Genomic DNA, 17,123 nt, shown 5'->3' on the forward strand with positions numbered 1-17,123 from the left:
AATTTCTAGCTGCCAGTGATTGTTGTGAATATAACAATATTTTCTTAAATATTAAAGCCTCTACAGAGAGTAGCTACAGTTACAAAGAACAAAATTGTCTTGAAACTTTAAAATTGCATTGGTATACATGATAATATAACAAAGTACACAAAAGAAAAATTTTAAATATTGTTTTTAAAAAAAACAGCAGGGGAAGCAGCTGATCCTTAGAAAGGCACGAGGTTGCTTATTATGAAGCATTTATAGAGTACGATGCATTTTCAAAGCTGATTACAGTCATTACCACAGCACACCCTTGTGAGGTAAGTGTATTACCATCCGTGGTTCATAAATGAAAAAGCTGAGGCACTGAAAGATTAAGTCACTAGCTTAAGGAAAATGAGTCAACGTCAAGAGTCATAGTTGACCCGGCCTAACGACTCCTGACGGTCAGTCCAGGGCTTAGTCAGCGGGGGCCGGAGTGGCTTCCCTGGCTGGCACCTGGACTTGGGCTATTTCCGTTCACGTTAAAACAGACAGTGGAAGCGAGAGGACAGAACGTTTAAATAATTTTTACTTCCACGCAAGATTTAGGCTCTGAGGTCTTAATCTCAGGATTTGGAACAGGAAAAGCTGTCGCGTGCACTCCCCCTCCCCCCACCTGTGGCAAGTGGGTACTGTGGGCGGTTCCGCCACCCTTTTTCACAGCGATGGCAATGAGTGACCACCAGCGTTAGCGGAGCCGGGGGACGGGGGAGGGTTGACTGCTTAACGATTCTCCATCACCGCCTCTTTTTGAAACAGAGAAAATGGTGGGAAGTCAAAAGAAAATTAAATAAACACACAGGCAACTTCTAGGACCTCAACTAAGCAAATGAAGCCTTATTGTGCGTGCTGAGCCTACAGTTCCCAACCTTCCGCGGAAGATGGGAGGACAGGGTGACAGAGGGCACAGGAGGCATGCCTGGTAGTAAGTGCGACAGCAGCTATCCAGGCGGAAGAGCAGAGGACTGAAAAACCACTCTCCAGCACGCGAGTGTCCGCCGCTCCGAGAACCGCGCACCATACCCCTCGACCACGTGACCGGTCCTTTTTTTTTTTTTAAACTTCTCTACTAAAAAAAAAAAGAGCGAGAGAGAGACAGAGAGACTCCACTTCCCAGAAGCCTCTCGTTACACACGCAGCCGCAGTCTTGCGCAGGCGCCGCCAGGGCCAAACGGACACGTCCGTCACGTGAACAGTAGCCGGCCAATCCGGTTTGAATCTCATTTTTTTCCTCTCACCCCCCCTTCAGGAGCGGTTGTGCGATCAGATCGATCTAAGATGGCGACTGTGGAACCGGTGAGTATTGCCTTTGGCCCCCACCCCCACCGGTCCCCGCGCTCCGTCTCCCTTCGGACTGGGGGACCCCGCGGGACGGCGTTCCCGGCGCGCACGCTACCCCTTGCCACCCCCTCCCCCTCTTCTTGGGCCTGACTTCTCGGCGGACAACTGGGGGCGCCCCGGAGGCTGGCCGCGACGGCGTGTAGAGCACACGTTCTGGTGGGGGCCCGAGAGCCCGGGGAGAGGGGTGGGGGAGGGGCGGCGCCTCTTGCGGAGCAGCGAGGGGTCTACAAGGGTGAAGGGTGATCCGGGGCCTGGGCTAGGTGTGTGGGAATTGTGTTTTCGGGGTAGCAGGGCGCGGGGCCGGTTCCGAGCGGGCGTCGGGATCCGCAGGCAGGGTGGGCGGCGAGCTGGCCTGGAATGAGATGGAGGAGGGAACCCCGGGGCAGCCTTTTCTTGTCCCCTTCCCTCTCTCCCTCCCGAGCTGTAACCCAGGGGCTCGGGTGCGGGGCGCGCGCCGGGCTTCCGTAGGCCGGTGGGCCAGGGAGCCGGTGGGCGCGCGTTGCCAGAGGATGGGCTGGGCGGGAGTGGTGCCGCGGCACGCGCGGAGAAGCTTCGACCTCGCCGAGGGGAGCCGAGAAGGGCGAGCACATGTTACTCCAGCGCGTCCGAGAGTTGCCGGGGTTGGAAGAGAGAAAGGTTTGGTGTGGGGAGGAGAACTCCGTGTCTTGCGGTAAAGCTGAGAGTAGGATGAAGGGTGGGTGGTGGTTAGAAGGGGAATCACATTGTCCTCGCCCCTCCATGCTTGAGACTGGGCTGTCATGGAGGAGGGAAGGGGGAGGAGCGAGGCCTACTGATCGCTGCTGCGGGTCTGGTTGCCGGCCGGACCTGCTGCATTTCACACGCGACAGTCTTCCATTCATTCATCCTTTCCGAGCAGTGCGCACGCCTCAGAGAATGCGAATAGGCCTAGAGCCATCTGTTCTATCAAGTCTTTATTATCTGGAAGATTTCTCAGACAGTTTATTGGAAATAGAAACTTAACCTTTAAACTTAATTTTCCATTTGATTTCCTCTTTATCTGTTTTACTGACTCTACTGTTACACTCCCAATTTAGGCACCATCTTAAACTGATTTGAACTGATCCCAGAGCCCAAAGTTGATAGTTACCGCCCAAAGGAGAGAGTATCTCTGTCACAGTTTGGGTTTGCCGGCACTGGCTCACCGAAACTTCTAGGCCTGTGTTGCCATTTTAGGAATGTCACATCTGAGTAATACTGTTTTGTAGGCACAATGGAGTATGTTAAGAACCAGAAAACCGTGATAACCCTGGAACCAGTTCTAGACCTGGTTGCCAGATACTTTTGCGTATCTAATGGTAGTTTGTGGTTTTGATATGGCTTACCAGTTTGCTTTGACTTTTTAAAGACTTTTAAAAACGAGTCATGAAAAGGTCTATAGAATACAAAAATGTATTTTTGTATTTTTCATTACTTTGATGCAAACAGTCCTTACCTTATTGCCGGAATTTAGGCAGCTTTCCTTCTTGGTTACTTGTTCTTTAATTGGTACCATTTATATTTATATTCCTGGAGATTAGGTTGACTGCAAAACTGTCTCTTGAGTTGCTGATACAATTTACTGATTTTAGAATGTAATTGTTAAACAGATAAAAGATAAATACGTAAACTTTTAACTTAAAATACTTTTAGTGGGATTTGAAGTCTGCTTCTGCCTGGATAAACTTTCCTACTCATTGTTGCTAGCTAGCGTCTTTAAAAAACGTTACAACTGGTGATAGGGGCAAGGCCAAACGTCTGAACCATAAAACAATGTATTCTGTGACGTTTCAGTAACATTTGGGTCCTTTGGGTTTTGCAAAGCTCTGCAGTTTTTGTTTCAGTAGTGGGGAACAAAACTATAAAGTGTTGGACTGTTTTGAGTCAGTAAATATTTATAGCGCCTGGTATGTTTAGGACCTTGTACCAAGTGTTCTTTAGGATACAAAGTTATACAAAATGTGATTCTATACCTTGTTCACTGCAGCTAGGCGCTTAATTTCCAGTGATGTGGTCAGAGATACACTATAGTATTCTTTCTAGTGCTGATTCCTGGGAGATTGGAATACTGCATTTAAATTTGGGGAGTAGGGAACCTAAAAGCTTACAGAGTGTCCAAGTGGAAAGCCATGTTGAAACTATTGTAGTTTGAGGGTGCATGTAAAATAGTATTTATTCATTTTTAGTTAAAATGCAAATTTTGGGGTACTTTTAATGCACCTTTGTCTACAGGTTAGTCAATTTTTGAGTTTTAAATAGTGGGATTTTTTAAATTAAAGCAGCTGATTAGTATTTGTTGCAATTGAGGTATTCCCTGTAAAAGCCTACAGAAAGCATATTTGTTCATTGCTGTTTCAACTAGCTTGTGTGTTTTTGCTTTTTCTTGCTGCTTTTTTGCTGGGCATAATTGTAAGCACCGAAAGAGTCATGAGTTTTTCCTGCTTGTTCCATCTTTGTAGGCATTCAGGGAACTTTTATTTATGGCAATTACATAAAATATCAGTCATTTCAGTTCGATAGTTGTGTGATTCTCAAGTGTTTGTATAGTATCAGTTAAAGATGTGGCTTACAGTATTTAATTTGTTGAGAAGCTTGATAGGCAAATTAAAGGAAGCGTTTTACCTCTTAAAGTGGCAGAATTTTGAACATTGGGATAAAGAATACTCTCCTGTTATTCTTTTGGTATTTGAATCGTGGCTAGGTCAAAATTTTGTGGTTAGATGAAAGTTAGTCTTCATGTTAGTTGGTAAAGATGGCAGGCCATCTTGCGTCCTCCAATGGGTTGTGTTTTTTGGTAGCTGTTATCTTCATTCTCCATTCTTCATTGGGCTTTTTTTTGACTTGTAGTTCTTTCAGTAGTAAGAGATTTTGGTTTCTTTAGTTAAAATGAAGATGTATAATTTTACTTGTTTTTACATTGTATCTTTTTTAGCCTGTACATTAGTTTCATAAGTGGAATCAACTTAGTCAACTGATCCAGTGTTTCCTTTTTTATCCTTTAGAACATGTTTTGTATTGCAAAGAGTTTATAAAAGTAATTAAGTGTTAAATACATATTGACAAATATGTCATTATATAATTCAGTGTTTTTTTGCTAACCAAAGACTATTGATTGACAAGCAGACCTTGCAAATTAATATGCTTATTTTTGCTCTAAGAAAGAACCCAGTTTATCAAAGTTCATTTGTAAACCAAACAAATTCAGTTCTGGTGTCTACATTTTAAATTTCACTTCATTTTATACTTTTAATTTATATTATGTTTAATTATTTGAGTTAGAGAAGTCCAATTTAGAAAGAGACATAGTTTACACGTGAAAGTTTCTTGGAGAATAAAATGTTAAATGAATTATGTAACTTCAATCCTATTTGGATAGAAAATTCTACGCAAAAACTTAAAAAAAAAGTATTGTATTTAATTTATATAAAGTTGAGAATATAGTGGAAGTACCAGCAGTCCTGGACGTAACAAGGAACCTGTGAAATAGTTGTTTTGGCAATGGTAATTTTTTCTTTTACTTCTCTGCTACTATTGGAAATTCCCTTGCTCTTCTGATAGCTGTGAGTTGCTCCATCTTTATCATAGAGAATTTTTTTTATCAACTATTAACATTTTAATTGAAATTGTATTACATACAATTTTTCTCTTTTTCATATATATTTTTATTGAAGTACAGTTTACAATGTGTCAATTTCTGGTATACAGCATAATGCTTCAGTCATACATGAACATACCTATATTCGTTTTCATATTCTTTTTCACCATAAGTTACTACAAGATATTGAATATAGTTCCCTGTGCTATCCATTATGAACTTGTTTATCATAGAGAATTTTTTGAGAAGTGGAATCCAGCATGAATTACCGTCCAATTTTAATATCTGTATGAACTTCAAGACTGAAATTTCTAAGTCTAGCTGAAAAATGGGAATAAGAGATCTTACAGTGATTTTGATTTTCCAATGCAGTATTCACAGATGACAGTTTGGCAGTTATGAAGAACTGTAAGTTAAAGCCAATATTCCGTGAATGTGTTGCATGCAGGTATATCCATGCATAGGTATACTCACCTTTGCCACTCTTTGCTGGGAGTAACACATAGCTGACTTTTCATTATCATTACTTTGCCATTAGCAAGAAATGCAATGCTTATGACCCAAAACCCACAAATAACTCTTTCTACTCCTAATGTAACCATAAAAATCACTAGTGTCTCTTTCAAAGTCCCTATTCATGTCTAGAGAAAAAAGAAAGGATCATTTTTGTCCCTTGTGCACTAAATAGTTATTTCTAGTCACTTCTAGAACCTGAGAATGTGGTTAGAAAAATAAGATTTTTTTCCCTAGTTGTAACTTTTGATACATAGTCCTTAGAAACAATGAGAAACTGTAGTTTTGGCTCACTGTGTTCTATAAGTTTCTATGGAATTATGAAATATCTTACCAGCATTGAATTTCCAGGGATGTGGATCTAGAGTTCTAAGTAACTGACTTAATAAAAAGATCTTTTAAACACCATCTGGAGGGTCAGGGAGGGTATAGCTCGAGTGGTAGAGTGCATGCTTAGCAACACAAGGTCTGGGTTCAGTTCCCAGCACCTCCTCTAAAAATAAATAAATATATAAACCTAATTACCCCCTCTCCAAAAAAATAAAAAATCAAAAAACACACAATCTGTAACAGGATTTTTTTTTTTTTTTATGTAGGCAGATCTTTATTTGTTAATAATAGCTAACTCATAGCACTTTACATATGTCAGGCACCACACCAAATGCTTTACATGTTAATTGATTTAATTTTTACAGCAGCCCAGTGAACTGGGGATTATTCTTATTTCACAGATGAGGAAACCAAGGTGCAGAAGAATTAACTTTGGTGACTAACTCGCCCAAGATCATACAGCTAATAAGTGTTGGGGTGGAGTTCAAACTAAAGCAGCCAAGTTCCTGAGTGTGTGTTCTTAACCTTAACACTGTCTTTCCAATAGGCGTATAATGTGCATTCCTCATGTGACTTGGAAAAATTACTTTGATAAACAATGGATATTTTGCTACAACTCTGAAAGAAAATGTGTGGACATTTATTTGTTTTTAGTTGCTGTTGTACTACAACATTTGATAACTGATAACCAAAGTACAGAATCTTAAATAGCACCTTGATGTAATAGTTAATACTGATCATACTTCATTAACTGGTCTAGAACTTTGTGGGTAGATTTCTGAAGAAAGTAAATGATCACTTCCTTCTCCTTCCCATTTGATTTTTGGACCTTGTCAATTCAAATGATTTGCCAGTTAAAATTTTTTGCTAGTGGAAACGGTGTAGTAAATTTTTAAGAATTTGAGAATATGGAATTTATTGTCAACTACCTTTGTACTGTTAATAATTTTGGTGAAAGGTCTGGCAAAGAGTTAAGAAGCTGTTATGAAAAAGTTTCAGTTATAATATGTTGCTAGTCTTAAAAGTAAATTATTTGGGGAAGATAGTATTAAGACCATAAGATTTCTCTGAAACCCCATGGCTTTGCAGTAATCTTTAAAGTTAAAATGTTTTTAGTTACATATTTTAAACTTGTTATTACAAAATGCTGTACAGAAATTATAATCTTTTTGTGCTGTGCTTATTATAGTGACAGTCATTAAGATTTTAGTATTTATGTGAACTAATATTAGTACTGTTAAAAAAATTCTTAATGGGGTTTTGCATGGTCGTCTTAGGGCAACAGCTTATACAACCACAGAGTCTGATAACTTCAAGTATTAACTAAGACAAATATTTTAATAGAAAGATAAAATGTCCATCTTTTTCTTGTAGGGTTTTTTTTTTTCCCCAAATCTTAATATTTTGGGATAAATACTTATGAGTGAGAAACTAAAACTTAACCAAAACTATTAAAAGCCCAGCTCTTTACCTTCAGTAAAATTCTTACCTTAAGGATAAAATTGATGCATAAGTCATCATTAGATCTCAAAAAATAAAAAAATCATATCTGTGAAAGGATGTATCAGGTGATTTATGGGTGGTGGCATGATGGGATTAGAAGTGATACATTTTATTTTCTTGAACTTGTACAACTTTTTAATAATGTTTAGGATTGTAAAATCTCTTCGGTTTTGGTTTAAAGTTAATGGTATTTAGCTTTTTATTTTTAATAACTTTTTTCCTTGAGGCTGAGTAATACATGCTTATAGTCCAAAATTCAAATGGATTTTTTTAGCAATCTGGTGGCACCTGTGACCTCATTTTCAGAATGTTTTTAAATGCCCTAAATAAAATACATTACAAAGGAAATTAATTCTATTGAATTTCAGTAAGGATTAAATACCTTAACATGAAGTATTAAGGATGCTGCCTGGCATTGCAAAGTACTATCTTAGTGGTGTGAAAAGCCTATCTCCTATCTGTTTTCTCCAGCTACCCCTAGTTCTCCTCTCCAAAGCATGTTAACCAGTTTTTTGAGGACTCATCTAAGAAAGGACTGTCCAAGAGAACTTTCTGTGAGTTGGAAATGGTCTATATTTGTGCTGTCCAGTATGATAGCCACTAGCTGCATGTGGCTATTGAGCACTTGAAGTAAGACTTATCCAACCAAGGAAATGAATTTTAAACTTTTTAATTTAAATGTAATTTTAATTGAAATTTAATTCCACTTATAGCTGATAGATACCAAATTGGACACTGTACTTCTAGAATCTAGACATATCTTTGTGTTTATGAACATACATGCATGTTATAACTTTGTAAGGTACAACTGGGTATGACCAAGACCAATTTGGTTGGTCAAGTTATTGTTTAATTTTACTCTAGGAGAACTTATCTATTATACGTTAAACTTTCCAAGGTCATTATTTGGTCTTGTATGGACAGTTAAAATTGTCCTAAAATTTAAATTGTCCTATGGCTTTTTTTTCCCTGCTTAAAAAAAGTGTGTGTGAATAGGCAGTTGTTGACATTGTCCAAAACTCAAATTTTGTGCAAAAGAGTGGTTTCCTCTAGCTCATCCCATTCAGGTGGATCACCTCCAGGGGCAACCAGCTGATCAGTTCACATCTTTCCATAGAGATTTATATTCAGTTGGCCCTTCTTACCACAGGTTCCCTATCTGAGGATTCAGCCAACTACAGGTCAGATTTTAGAGGGCCATCTTACTACACCATTTTATATAAGGAACTTGAACATCTACAGATTTTGGTATTGGGGGTCCTGGGACCCATCCCCCACAGATACTGAGGGACAGCTATATATACACAGGCAAATAATGACATACAGTTGACCCTTGAACAACATGGGTTTGAACTTCAGGACTCCACTTATAGGTGGAGTTTTTTCACTAAATGTGTACTACACAACCTGCCATTGGTTGAATTCACAGATGCTGGACAGTGGATAAGGAAGACTGACTATAAAGCTATGTGTGGATTTTTGACTGTGCAGGGTCGGGTGCCCCTAATCCCTACATTGTTCAAGGGTTAACTGTATATACTTTAAAAAATAATAATAAATTTTAGCCAGCTATATACATTATTCTGGCACAGTGTGTTTTTCACTTAATAATGTGTCTTCTAGAGCATTGCATATCAACACATAAAGCTTTCCCTTTCTGATGGTATGTATTAGGTGATTTGGTCTTAAACATTTATTTCTATACTGATCAATGTTAGCTGGGGTCCAATTAAGGCATATAAGTATATTGGAGTTTGTAACATTCCTGTATTGATTATAAAGGGAATATGATTATTAATTTTGGGTAAATTGTAGTGCCATTGTGTTTATTGGTTTGGCCATATGATCCATACCAGATAAGCCTAGGAATAGGTGATAAATTCAATAATTAGAAAGATTGGTAACCACAGTAATTATTTGAGAAAGGCAATATTGAATTGAAAGGTGTGGGAAGATTGTTAGAGTAATGCCCCCTGAAGAATCATAACCTCCCTGTATTCATACCTTTGAGTAGTCTTCTCTCCCTGCTCCCCTCCTCCCCCAGGCGTCTAACATGCTTTGGCATTCCCACCATTTGCTATTTCAGTGCTGTGATGAATAGCCCTTTCATCTGTATCATTCCATACATGAGATAATATACCTGTAAGGTGAATGTTTTAGTAACAAATTGAAAGTGAAAAACTCTACTAGTCAAATAAAACACTTCTGCAGCTGTAGTTGGCTATCAGGCTACAGTTTTTTTTTCTAGAGCTCCCTTCCTTTCTAATTGTGAGATGTTTATATGTAGAAAAATATAAAATACATGTGTACATAAGTTTTAGAGTAATAAACTGAAAACCAGAGTACCTATCATATGAGACATCGGTACCTCAGTTTTGTACTCCATAATCACATTTGCATTTCTTTGGCCCTTTCCCTACTCACTATCCTGAATTTCGTGTTAATCATTCCTTTGATTTTATTCTTTTTACAGGCTAATTATCTTTAGAGTTTCTCCAGAGTGTGTATCTTTTAGTTATGTATTTTAGTTTTAAAAAAAGAATAATTTAGATGATGTGTAAGGAAAGCACAGTATTGCTGTTAGATGAAGTTTCCTAAGCTAAAATAAGCTGAACACCATTTCTGGGCTATTGTTTGGCTTCAGCTTCCTGGAATTTCTACTGCACCCCTCTTGGCAAAACCAGTCCGTCATGAACATGTTCCGAAAAATATAGGACTCTATGGTTACCTAGTGGGTTGTGGTATGCGCCAGGCAAAGAACCTTTAGTTAGGAGAGTGGTTGGTGGGAGTGATCTGTTCTGTATCTTGTTTTAAGAGTAGGTTAATTCTGGTGTGAAATTCTTAGCTGTTCCAGGTAGCAGAGCACAAAAGAATTTGGAAAAGAAGCTTTGTTATCACATATTTAAGCTGAATTATCTGTAGGCACATGGCAATCAGTGATTTTTGTTTTTTGTTTTTTTAAAAGGGTGGAATTGTAAGCATCTGGGTCATAACAGACACCAAATGAATGTAGACTGAATCACATTGCTCCAGTCTGGTCTGTTGCTCTCTATATCTGGTGCACACCTGTCTTTCTTGGATCTCCTTTGACTACACTCCTGATTTGCTCTCATAGGACTTCTGTGTTGCACTCCTCTTGTTTGCTGTGTCCCTTGTCTTCCTCTTATTTGGTTACTTGTTTCACTTTGGATCACATCTTCCAGTAGTTTTTTGAGAAAAGTTACATGAGGATTAAAGATTTTTGGAGACCATACGTATTAAACTATCATATTTGTAGTTTGGTGGGGTGTAGAATTCTTCTCTTCAGAATTTTGAAGTTCCATTGTCATCTGTTATAGCTGTTGGTAAGTAAGGAATTCTGATGACATTTTTTTAATGTGATCAGTTCTCTTCCCACTTTCCAGAAGTTTAGACTCTCCTTGTCACTTAACAATGACATGCTTTAGTATGAGTATTGTCATTCGTTGTGCTGAGTGCTCATTGGGCTTTTTAATTAATATAGCAACTCATATCTATCATTTCTGACAGATTTATTTGTGATCCCCTTCCCCTTTTGTTCCTTGAAACAGTTATTCAGATACTGGATCTCCTGCCCTGGTTCATTCTCTTTCTCTAAATTTCTCTCTCATTTTTTCATCTCTTTTTGCTTTGTTTTTTGGGAAATTACATTTATTTTCCAACCTTTTCTGTCTTTTAAGTTTAATTTCCAGATGTTCTCTTTCTCTGGTCTTCTGCATGTTCACTTTTATAGCTTCCTGTAATTGTGTGCATGCAAAATCTTAACTTATTCTTTAGAGGATATATATAGGTACATATTTTCAAAGGCATTTTCTATTCTCTAGCTGTTTCCTCCAAGTTGCTCATTTTCTTTTTATTTTTAAACTCATGACAACAGTCCTAGTGACTTGGAGTAGGGACAGATGGAGGGATCTAGTTATTTCCCAAACAACTTTCATGGATTCTTTTAAATTTACCTCCTTCCTTCACTCCCAGTTGTAAAGGTGCTGCCAAGGAGACTTTAATAAAGTATTACATTGATCAGTGACCACTTGTCAGTCTGTATTCCAGTTGTTTTTGTTTGTTTGTTTGTTTTCTGTGCTCTCCCCCTAGTTGTGGGCTTTTTTTTTTTTTAACTTTTTTATTACTATAGTTTCAGAGGGATTTTGAGAAGGAACAAAATTAGAAACATTCATTTATTCAAACATTTGAGTGCCTAGCATGTGCCAGGCACTCCTTGAGTGCTTAACCAGCTCTCCTTTAACGTTAAAGTTACTGGACTACTGAGTAGGAAAGAAATAAAGAAATAACACTATGACATTTAAAAAGTAACTTATTGTTGCATTCGGATTACAGAATACAGTGCTACAGGTTTCCTGTAACTAGGCAAAAAGTATCAGAAGTAATAAACCTAGCAAGTAATTTGCAGCATTCATATACCCAAATGCCAGTGCTTTCAAGTGGCCAGGAATTATAAACCCTGACTTATTAGTTTGCAGGATTCATAAATGAGAGCAATACAACTCTAATGAGAAATATGATGGAGGATTTTAATAAATGAAAAATTATAATTTGTTTTTGAAAGATTTAACATTGGTAGGATGTTAATTTTTCCTGCATTTAATATGTAAATTGAATATAAAATGAATCAAAATGTCAAATCTTTGCCGGTGGGGTGGGAAACTGCACTTTATGCTGGGATTCACAAGCTGGCTTTAGGGCTGCATTTTTGTAGCCTGCTAGCTAAAAATGGTTTTTATATTTCAAAGGGTTGTAAAACAAAACAAAGAATAAGTGACAGGAAGATTACCAGCTTAAAATACTTACTCTCTGGCCCTTTATAGAAAAAATATGCAAGCCCCTTGTAATGATTGTGAAGTTTATTTGAAAGAATAAACAAATGAGAATTGACATTAAATTTTTGAAAAGGAAGAGAAAAGAGGAATGGAGAACTAGCCCTACAAGGAGAAAAAAAAATTATTGAACAGAGATAACTTTAAAAAATGTGATATTGATTCAAGTGGGGACTGACATCTCTGGAACAGATTGAGCAGTCCAGAAGTGGACTGTATATATATTTGGGCTTCAGTATAATTTTGTTATAAATTTGGAACATTTAGATCTATATGAGGAAAATAAAAATCATCTGTGATCCCAACAAGGTGTTCTCTGGATAATATTTTGATTTACTTGTTTGTGGATTCTCTTTTTCTCACCATATCCCTCTTTGTGCCTTTTTCTTTTACTTTGCCTCTGTAGAGCAGTTTTAGATTGACTACAAAATTGAAAGGAAGGTACAGAGGGTTCTGCCTCAGTATGCATGGTCTTCCCCACTATCAACACTCATACCAGAGTGGTACATTTGTTATGCTGGATAAACCTACATTGACACATCATTATCACCTCGAGTCTGTTGTTTACATTAGCCTTCACTCTTGGTATTGTACATTCTGTAGATTCGGACACATGTATAATGACATATATTTACCATCATACAGAATAGTTTCACTATTCTCTGCCTGTTCATTCCTTCCTCCTTCCTAACCACTGGCAAGTACTAATCTTTTTCTGTCTCCATAGTTTTGTCTTTTCCAGAATGTGAAATAGTTGTAATCGTACAGTATGTAGCCTTTTAAGTCTCCTTTCACTTAGTAATATGGATTTTAAGTCTTCTCAATGTCTTTTCATGGCTTGATAGCTCATTTCTTTTTAGTGCAGAGTAATAATTCCATTGTCTGGATGTACCACAGTTTATTTAGAGCTTATAAAATTAAAAATAAAATGCTTTTCCTCCTCCCTAAAAGTAAACTTATCATTGTTTATTCAGTTCTGATATCTTCCTTTTTCCACATTTACGTTAGCATTTTAAAATGATTTTTCAAACATAACTTTTACTGCTTATATCATGAACACCATGATTTATCTTACCTCATTTGCATCTTTTAATGTATATATATATAATCTCTACTTTTGCTTAATGATATAAAATATATAAAACTTTTATTGTCCTGACAGTTTCTTTTAAGAAATCTCTTAAAAGTATAATTACCAGGTGAAGGAATACAGATTTTTTTTTTAATATTTGGAAACTTGATAGTTCATTAACTTAAGTAAAGAATATAACCTACTCTGTAAACCTGGGGACATTTGAAGCAGTGACTATCATAAAGAAATATAGGTTGATTTCTTTTGAAAGATGACTTAATAAATGCATGGAGAAAAAAGGGCAAATTAATTTCCCTATTAAAACCTTAGTTTACATTGAAATTTTAACTTTTAACATAGAATTTTAAAAAGCCTAACACATGGAATTTAAAAAGAATTCAACTGCTTATTTAACTGTGACGTGTAAATTTTTTTGTGACTTGATTTTTTTAAACTAACATTTAATTAATGGCATTAAATTCTAGTTATGCTTTTCAAAGTTTTAAAAGGAATAAACTTTAAAAGAAGCAGCAGTTAAATTCTTTAAAATGTTTGCCTTTCAAAATGTGATTATAAAGCTTTTAAAAGTGATTGAAACAAATTACCATGTTCCTGGAACCAGTATAATTTTGTGCACTGTAAATACTTATCTTAACACATTTTAGTGTTATGATTTATTTTGAATAAATATATTTATTTTGAATAAAAAACACTTTTTGCTTTTGTATAATGTTCAACTGTTGCAAATCTTTATATAGTTATTTTAAAAATAAGAGTCTTCTGGTAGCCTTTGGTTTAAGTAGCACTGACATTTAAATTTTATTGGTAACCTCATCATTCTAGATCACTTATGTTATTACTTGTTCCTATTACACTTTCTTTTCTGAATTTGTAAACTTGTCCTAAGCTACATAAGATATGCAGAGTAATTTTGTTGACCGATATATTGCTATTTTAAGAATTAGTTTATTTTAAATGTAACAAGATGCCTACAAGTCTTTCTAGTAGTTAAGGATATGTGCTTCCAAGTTTTAAAATTATATTCTAGAAGGTCAGAAATTCAAGTATGGCCTCTACGGATTTTTTTATACTTGTAAAATGTAGTTAAGTATGGCTTGCTATCTATTCAGAAGTAACCAGTTTTTAGATCTGGTATAGCAAATTTAACTGTTCATTTAAAAGTCTAGTGCTAGTTAGTCATCAATTTTAGTCAGGTAATTACATTATTGTTACTTAAATAAATTGAACAACTGTTAAGTTTTGCCGTGTTTTTAGGCACAACACATTTGTACAAATGATGATAACTCTTCCCTTCTATACCTCAGGTTTCAGTATTTTTTGTTTAGATGTTATCTTACATTAGCTGAAAAGAATATTTAAAAAACAACTGTTTTTTGAATCTGAATTCATAAATATCTCACAGTCCTTCCCATGAAAAAGTTTTCTCCATTTGAGCAGTGCTTTAAACTTAAAAGGTTTGTATTTTGCTAAATCTACATAGGTTGTTTTTCTACTTCAACTTTTTAGTTTATGGCACAAAGATCACCATTTTGATCCTTTGTTACAGACAAGGAAGAAGACCTGCAAAATCCACAGGCTCACTTTTCCAGATGAGTGATGCTAGATTAACTGGTATTCCTTTACTGTAGTTATATATTTGAAAAAGAACACTCGTAACTATTGATTTAATTATTTGTTGTAATTTTCATTGTTTACACCAGATCTTTCATTCCTTACAAAGCAGGAGGTGAGACTCTGCTTTTGTGTACTAGTTAATTAATTATACTAATTTATATATGGGCAGGTGCTGGGGGAAATGCATCTTTGCTAAAAATTAGAGACTTGTGAACTGAATGTTTGGATGCTAAAAAGAGTAAAGTGTCATGAAATCTATTTACATATACATTACTTATATTAAACAATCATCATCATAGAGCTAGTTATTTGTATCCAGGAAAGAGAGCTTTTATTTATTCTTACATGTATTTCTAAGATATTTATTTAGTATGCTATCTTGCATAATAAAATAAACTCACTGTAATTAATCATTGGCATTTAGTTGCTTTTTTTCCTGGTAGTGGGATTTTGTGTGTGTGTTGGAAGAGTGAGGTGTACCATTCGTGCCTTATTTTCCTAATTTGCCAGTGGAATGCACCTGGAAGATACTGACGGTGTTGAATGAACACTAGGCTGTGATATGAAGCATAGTACATACTGTAGGGTTATGCTGCCTGGAAAGAGTACCTTGGTAATCACATATAATTTATTATCTAATTCTGGGCACTTTTGAGAGTGAACAAGGGCTCTGCTAATAATTATGCTGAAACAACAAACAGGTAAAACTGGGACACACAGTATTTCTAGTCATGAACTTTGACAGTCCCACAATAAAATGTAGAACACAGTTAGGAGATGTTTACCTCCCAGGGCTTAAATTTGAAGAGCAGAGAAAATAGTTGTTTCACAGTATTGTGAAAATTGAATATATTGAGATAATATATTGAGATCATGTATATAAAAATACGTAGCCCATTGTTTCTTAGTAACGGTTTAGTAAATGTTAACTGTCAAAGTAAAAACTCTTAATTTGGTTGAAGTGTGAGGGTTGGTGTTACACTTTAAAAATCATAAAGCACCCTCATTCTTTTCTGTTCTTACTTTGCTTACCTTTCTGTTCATCATTTCATATTTTTATTTAATGTGTGTAATGCCTTCAGTTTACTGAATTGTTGGGTTAGTAATTTGTAGAGATAATTGCAGCTGTTTTTACCCTAATAGCATTTATATTTTTATTAAAGCCACAAATAGTCTTTGCAATTCAGCTTAAAAACTAGTGAAGGAAGGGGGAATGTAAGGAAGTGCTACTGGAGATGAGTTACCAATAATACTGTTATCTATTTGTTACTGTGGTATTTTACCCAAAACTATATACCCGTGAATGCCAGAGCTAGGATTCCAACCTGGGTAACAGGGCGCCAGTATGTGTAATCTAAACCAGTGCTCATCCTACTCTGGTAGAAAACTAGTTTGCTTTTTGATTTGTTTTTAAACAGTTTCAATCTAATGTTTTTATAAAATGATGACAGTAGGATAAAGAAGATGAAAAAATGTGTACAAAATGTAAGCCTGTATTTTTGTATTATTTATTAGTTTGAACATAGAAGTACTGTCAAATTGTAATATTCTCTTAATGTTTACTTTCCATTTCTGTACTTAACCTGGTTGTACACTGTAACCAGCAGGAGTCTGAGGACTATATTATGAGTTACTGCTTTAAACCATTATTAGTGCCAGGAAACTATTGATTTTTGTGTACTTCCAATGAACACTTAGGTGATGTCCTAAATGGGGGGAAAAATCCTGGAAGTTCTTAGGAATAAATATTTGTTCAATGAAGTAATGGATGCAAATTGGGTGTCCTGAAGGAAAGTCTCCTTATCTTTCTGGAAGAGAGATTTTGTGAGTGTGTTTAGTTTTAGGATTGCTCAGGAATCTTGAATGTTCATAACCATGGAAATAGTGCACCTTGGTTTTAGAATTTAAGCAGTGTGGATTTAACATGGCTAGAAGGAAGAATCTGAACTTTTTAGATTAGAGAAAACCCCACAGAAATGATGCTAGAACTGAGAAAATCTAGCTTTATAATATTAGGATTGTCCTATTATAAGGTTAATAATTGTGCCTGATACATGTGCTGATTTTTGCAGAAAGTACTAAAAAGCTACTTGATATTTTTTGCAGCTAATTGTTAGACTTGTCCCACTTTTGCTTGACTTTATTTCTTCCCCTTCAACTTTCTTCTGTTGCCATGACAGCTACTGAGCCCTGGGACCACTAAATTATAATTCTGTACATTTTTATTTGGATCTCATAAACTCAGCAAATCCAAAACCAGGTT

General features: G+C 36.2%; 1 protein-coding gene across 2 annotated transcripts in view; it reads left to right on the forward strand.

Moving 5' to 3' along the window:
• The first annotated feature begins 449 nt into the window (after positions 1–449).
• EIF4E (eukaryotic translation initiation factor 4E) overlaps positions 450–17,123 on the forward strand; it is a 35,413-nt gene continuing 18,739 nt past the window's right edge. The window contains exon 1 of one of the 2 annotated variants that reach the window (XM_074343525.1): positions 450–1,320. In XM_074343525.1, coding sequence (XP_074199626.1) covers positions 1,303–1,320 — 18 coding nt within the window. In that variant the 5' untranslated portion in view covers positions 450–1,302. The remainder of the gene's footprint in view (positions 1,321–17,123) is intronic. The other variant, XM_010953561.3, reaches the window with a different exon arrangement.

This window comes from Camelus bactrianus, chromosome 2, assembly GCF_048773025.1.
Source record: "Camelus bactrianus isolate YW-2024 breed Bactrian camel chromosome 2, ASM4877302v1, whole genome shotgun sequence".
In the NCBI taxonomy this organism is placed as follows: Eukaryota; Metazoa; Chordata; class Mammalia; order Artiodactyla; family Camelidae; genus Camelus; species Camelus bactrianus.